Source organism: Hemibagrus wyckioides, linkage group LG10, assembly GCF_019097595.1.
Source record: "Hemibagrus wyckioides isolate EC202008001 linkage group LG10, SWU_Hwy_1.0, whole genome shotgun sequence".
In the NCBI taxonomy this organism is placed as follows: Eukaryota; Metazoa; Chordata; class Actinopteri; order Siluriformes; family Bagridae; genus Hemibagrus; species Hemibagrus wyckioides.
In genome coordinates, this window is record NC_080719.1 from 17406427 (window position 1) to 17411361 (window position 4935).

The following is a 4935-nucleotide window of genomic DNA, read 5'->3' on the forward strand; positions in this document are numbered from 1 at the left end:
CTCGGCTATTTAAACACTGGAAATTTTACAAGACCTCCCAAGTCAGACGAGCCATGACATCCCTCCCACCGGTTCTGGCAGCCTTTCTATAAGATGACCTCCTTCTGTCTTTACACACTGTCCTCAGTAGGGTAGCCAGAAGGACTTGCTGCACTGCACAATGAGAATCTTCGTTGCCTTCGAGGGGTCTCGTGAGTCGTTTGACATCGCTCTTGATGAGACAGTGCTGGCTATAAAACAGATGGTCAAGGTCATTGTGATTATCGTGTATTTGTACTGTTAGTATTTGGATTATTTGTAGTTGGACTACTTTTTGACTAGTGTTTATAACTTCAAAACTTCATGTTTAGAATCATAGAAAAAAGAGATTGTGATATGGAAATATTCTGTTGTAAGATTATACTTTGACATGTTTAGACTTCCTTTAGAGAAGAAAAGCTTCTTTCTACTTGTTTTTGGTCAGTTCAAGGAGGCACTTGTTTCACTGTGAGCTCTTTCAGGTCTCTGTACTTGGATTGGCTGAATTTAGGCATCTGTTGAATGAAGAAATGAACAAAACCGAATAAAATCAAAAATAATTTGCCTTTTTTCCTTACATTTTCTCTTATTGTAAAAGCTAATTCTTTGCAACAAGGACAAGCAAATATGTTCACCACAAGGATCAATGATAATCTGGATTCTGTTGACTCCTCATGTGTCCATTGTGCTCAGGTTGTCATGTACACTATCAGGCTAGTGACTATAAAAAGACTTCTCTCATTTCCACAGGACTGCTTCAGTGTGCAGCTATATGATGATAAACAGATACACCGGTTCCTGGAGCTGACGTTTGCCGGGGCTGTTCTGCAAGATGACTGGTGTCTGGCAGATGTTGCCATATCCTCAGGTACAACCATCTGCTGCCAGCTGAAGGTACCATCCCACACCTGAACACACCCTTTCCTATATGTGACAGCACATTTCTTGAAAATGAATAAAAGTGCATATATTTATTATCATGAAATAGTTTTAGGGCAGAAATATAAAGCTGACATTTTCACAAACACTAAGGAGAGTATCACAAAGACTGAAAATATGTAAAAAATAAAAATAAAACATTTGTTATTGCTACCCTTCATTAGAATGTGTTTATGAAATAAATGTGTCTGTTGCTTACATGTGTTTCTTTAACATCATTTTACTTTACTTTTTTTTAAATAGGATATTATCTATATATCTATTATCTACATAATGTTCCCATGAAATGGTTAAAGAGTTTCTCATTTTTTCCACACAAAGTCTATAAATCAAATATTCAGCAGTCCAAATATGAATAAATGCCCATTTTAGCATGAATAGAATTGATCTGGATATATACTGTAAGTAGGCTATTCTGCAAGATATTCTCTGGTTAAGATGTGTACTCTGAGAAAATGTGGTACAAATGGGGTACAAGTGGGATCAATATATCCAAAAATATTTTTAAATTGCAGTTCCTGGAAAATCCATTTAATTTTCAGCTGCTATCCTCTCTAATATTTTATAAAGCACATAGTCATCCATATAGGCAGTACATCTGTCACTAATGCCAATGTTTAATCTACACTCTTTTTACTACTTTTATCTAATCCAATTGTGGATGGATCATTTGGGTGGACCTCTGAGTAGAGATTATTTTAATAAGACAGAGTGTCGTTAGTAAGAATTGGCCTGAGCTTCTTCTTTTTTTCTTAATTTTCAAGGTAGTGGTATAGTAAATTTTGTGATTTGTGGTAATCAAACTTGTAATATTGTAGTTAACACTAGCTCAGCTCAATAGCCAATATCATAGCAAACAAATCCAAAGCAAGATCAAGACTTGTAACTGGTTTGTTATAGTATCATTACTATGGAGTTACTAGGAGCACTGAAACCAATATTGTATTTCTTAATAGACTTTTTTCCATTTGTGTTACTTTTAACATCAAAACCAAGAAACAACTGAAAAGACAAAGTTCAAATCTTGAGAAAGGTTTAGAGACCAAGACAGGTCAGGAGAATTCCAACCCTTCAGAATATCCAAATCCATAGTAATGGCCATATTTCTCATTTAATATATAGAAGATTGTTCAATTTAAACAAAGCCAGGTGCACAGATCTATGCTATGCTATTTTCGGAAAACTTTTGTTGTTGTTGTTCCTAGCTACTGCCACATGGTGGCAAGAAGTCCTTGACTAAATGTATATCGAAGCTCCTCTCCATATCATCTTAACCTTTAAGATGTGGAAGGCATGAGCACTTCTCTATTTCTCAGAAACAGAAGTTGAGAAGTTTGATACAAAGGTATTATGCATTGCAGGAGGTCAGCAAGGCTGTGCTCCATGTGTTCAATGCTGTGACAAAGGAGACCCTGCCTATTATGGGAACAGCATGTCTGCTGGCTACCTCTGTCTCCAATCTTAGGTCCCTGGTGTCCTTGCTACTTGGCCTGCCAGTGAGTGCTTTCACATTATCGACCCAGAGTGGAGCTGAGCTTTATGACTGTAATCTGCTCTCACACTATGCTGTTGAAGCTGGTAAGGAATGTAATACACCTGTAACTATTTGTTTGTTATGTTATAATGAAGTTATGTTTAATTTTTGCACTCATGATCTTTTATTTGTGGTAGGAGATACCCTTTGTCTGGACACTTGGGATGGCTGGACGGAGTTCTTGAGAGACTCTTTGGATGGACACACGAACAAAGTCTTATGCCATTTCTCTAAGGATAAACCACTTCTAAGGTCTGAGTAAGATATAAATCCAATCCAGTTACTATGAGTAGGTGTTTTTCATCAACTGTTTATTATTTAGCATAAAAAATCAGCTTAAATTACTGTATGTGCAACAGGTTTCAGAAATGTTTGGCTCTTTATGTTGCGGCTGCTCATGGACACCTTGAAATGGCCAGTTGGCTACTAGACAATGGTGCGCATGCTCACAAGCCTGTAGGTGTCCACCCTTCTCGTGTGTGGTGCCACGAAACGGACCACCCTGAGTCCTTAAAATGTCCTGTACATGCTGCTGTAGAGGCTGGCCAACTTCACATTCTGAAGATGTTCCTCAGTAGGAACATACTAAACCTAGCCTGTCGAGATCCCAGCAACCGAAACCTGCTTCAGATTGCTATAAGTCATCAACACAAAAAATGTGTAACTCATCTTGTGTCCAAACTATACACTATGGTCACTTTCCGTGGTTTTGCACTTTCAACATGGATCTATGTTCAGATTAAAATCTGGATCATCAAGGCTAAAAGGAGACTTTTTAAGACATCTGTCCCAGCAGATAGCGGTCCATTCAGAAGCAGAGTGGGGGACACATTGCAAATTGATGGCTTTTCCTTGTCCAGCATGTCTCCAGTACCCAGGAGTTCTGTGTTCAAAGGATGTACATGGGTCAAAAAGTCATCCTGTGGGTTTCAGTCTCTGACATCACAGCGCTCAGTCTCATCCTGTCCATGTCATCAACCTGCTGTCTTATCATCTCAGAATGCATCAGAGCGACTACCGCAGATGCTTCCTCCTCTTGCCCCAAACAAAAGGACAGGGAAAAAGTCTAAGTGGAATAACGGATGTGGCAGACTGAAGCCAAAGCAAATCCTGGTGGCTGAAAATACTGATCACAAACGGGGTGAATGGAGAAGCAGAGTTCTTCTGCCCCACACGTTTCGAGAAACTGGTCCCAGACCTCCCTTTATTCACAGAAATCCTGAATCAGTAAAAGTTTTCTGCTCCTCATTGGAGTCCTTCACACGCCTTTGTGGACGCACTCCAAGAGAGAATGCAATATACAGCTTGGCTATTGCCAGGTTAGTAGTACAACTATAAAGAATATAAAGATTTTCATAAATACATTGAGACTGTTTGTTTACTTTGTTTTCATGTCTATCAGTGCCTTTGTCAAGAAGCCCTGGCTACAGCAGTTTGCTGTGGCACAAACCCTGGCCCGAAGAAGCATAGAAAAATTCTCCAAAGTTAACTAAGAATGCACATTAATCTGGGAAACACCATGAAGACACACTGAAGGCTGTGATGTGACTTAGGAACTGACAGCAGCTACTACTTTTAGAGCCTGAAACAATTATTTTGTAGATTGTAGCTACTGTACATTGTCCTGTATCAGTGTATTAGCACTGACAAGCTCAGAATATACTGAGGCAACTTTATAAAACAATAAAATTGAATGACTGATTTTGTATCCGGTTAAATGAGTGTATAGAGGAATATATGAAGGAAACATTAGCAATAACAAATATGTTGCTGACAGAATTTCAGACATAATTACAAACAAGTCATTAGCAATACTGTACTGTAAAAATTGCATTGTAAATAAATTACAATCTGAGGATACACTCACTGAACATTTCCACCTTTATTCCTGGTTCTACAAGTTGAAATCCTAGGCAGATCGTTGTATTTTAGTAATATTTTTCAGCTTGCCTATTACCGATTTCTTTAATTACTTTATTAGTAACTGATCAGTCAATGTTTGACATTTTCTGCCTTACTGTTTTCTTAAAAATAACTTCTTACTAGCACTTACCAGCTGGCAAACATGGCCTAGCAGGCTTGGCCTGTGTTTTAAGAGCTGGACACAACAAAATGGATTTATTACAGTATTGTCAGGTATCAGGAGAAATAAGTGACACTGAACAGTGAACTGGATTTCCAGGGCATATACACAGACAAGCAATACTTTATTGTATGTTATTGTGTAAACTGTGATTCTCTTCCTTTTTCCCCTTTCTGTTCTAAATATGTTTGCAATGTACATTCTTTAAAATAGCTATTTTTTATGTCCTTCACAGTAAACACGTGATGTCCTATGTAAAAGTGGGTTTTCTTTACACAAAAAGGTTTTAAGTGGAAACTTATAGAGTTTCTATAGAACTTATGGAAACTTATAGAAGCATTAAACACCCAAAGAACTATTT

General features: G+C 37.9%; 1 protein-coding gene across 1 annotated transcript; it reads left to right on the top strand.

Moving 5' to 3' along the window:
- On the top strand, positions 1–4680 carry LOC131360701 (protein ANKUB1-like). Its single transcript, XM_058401358.1, has 6 exons — positions 1–250; positions 769–912; positions 2319–2535; positions 2629–2743; positions 2851–3810; positions 3894–4680. The coding sequence occupies exons 1-6, from the start codon at positions 161–163 to the stop codon at positions 3982–3984; spliced, it is 1617 nt and encodes a 538-aa protein (XP_058257341.1). The 5' UTR covers positions 1–160; the 3' UTR covers positions 3985–4680.
- The last annotated feature ends 255 nt before the right edge of the window (positions 4681–4935 follow it).

Coding starts and splice junctions, on each gene's coding strand:
- LOC131360701 (XM_058401358.1), top strand. CDS start 161: ATGAGAATCTTCGTTGCCTTCGAGGGGTCTCGTGAGTCGTTTGACATC. Junction 2,536..2,628: donor ACACTATGCTGTTGAAGCTG/GTAAGGAATGTA, acceptor TATTTGTGGTAG/GAGATACCCTTTGTCTGGAC. Junction 2,744..2,850: donor AAGGATAAACCACTTCTAAG/GTCTGAGTAAGA, acceptor TATGTGCAACAG/GTTTCAGAAATGTTTGGCTC.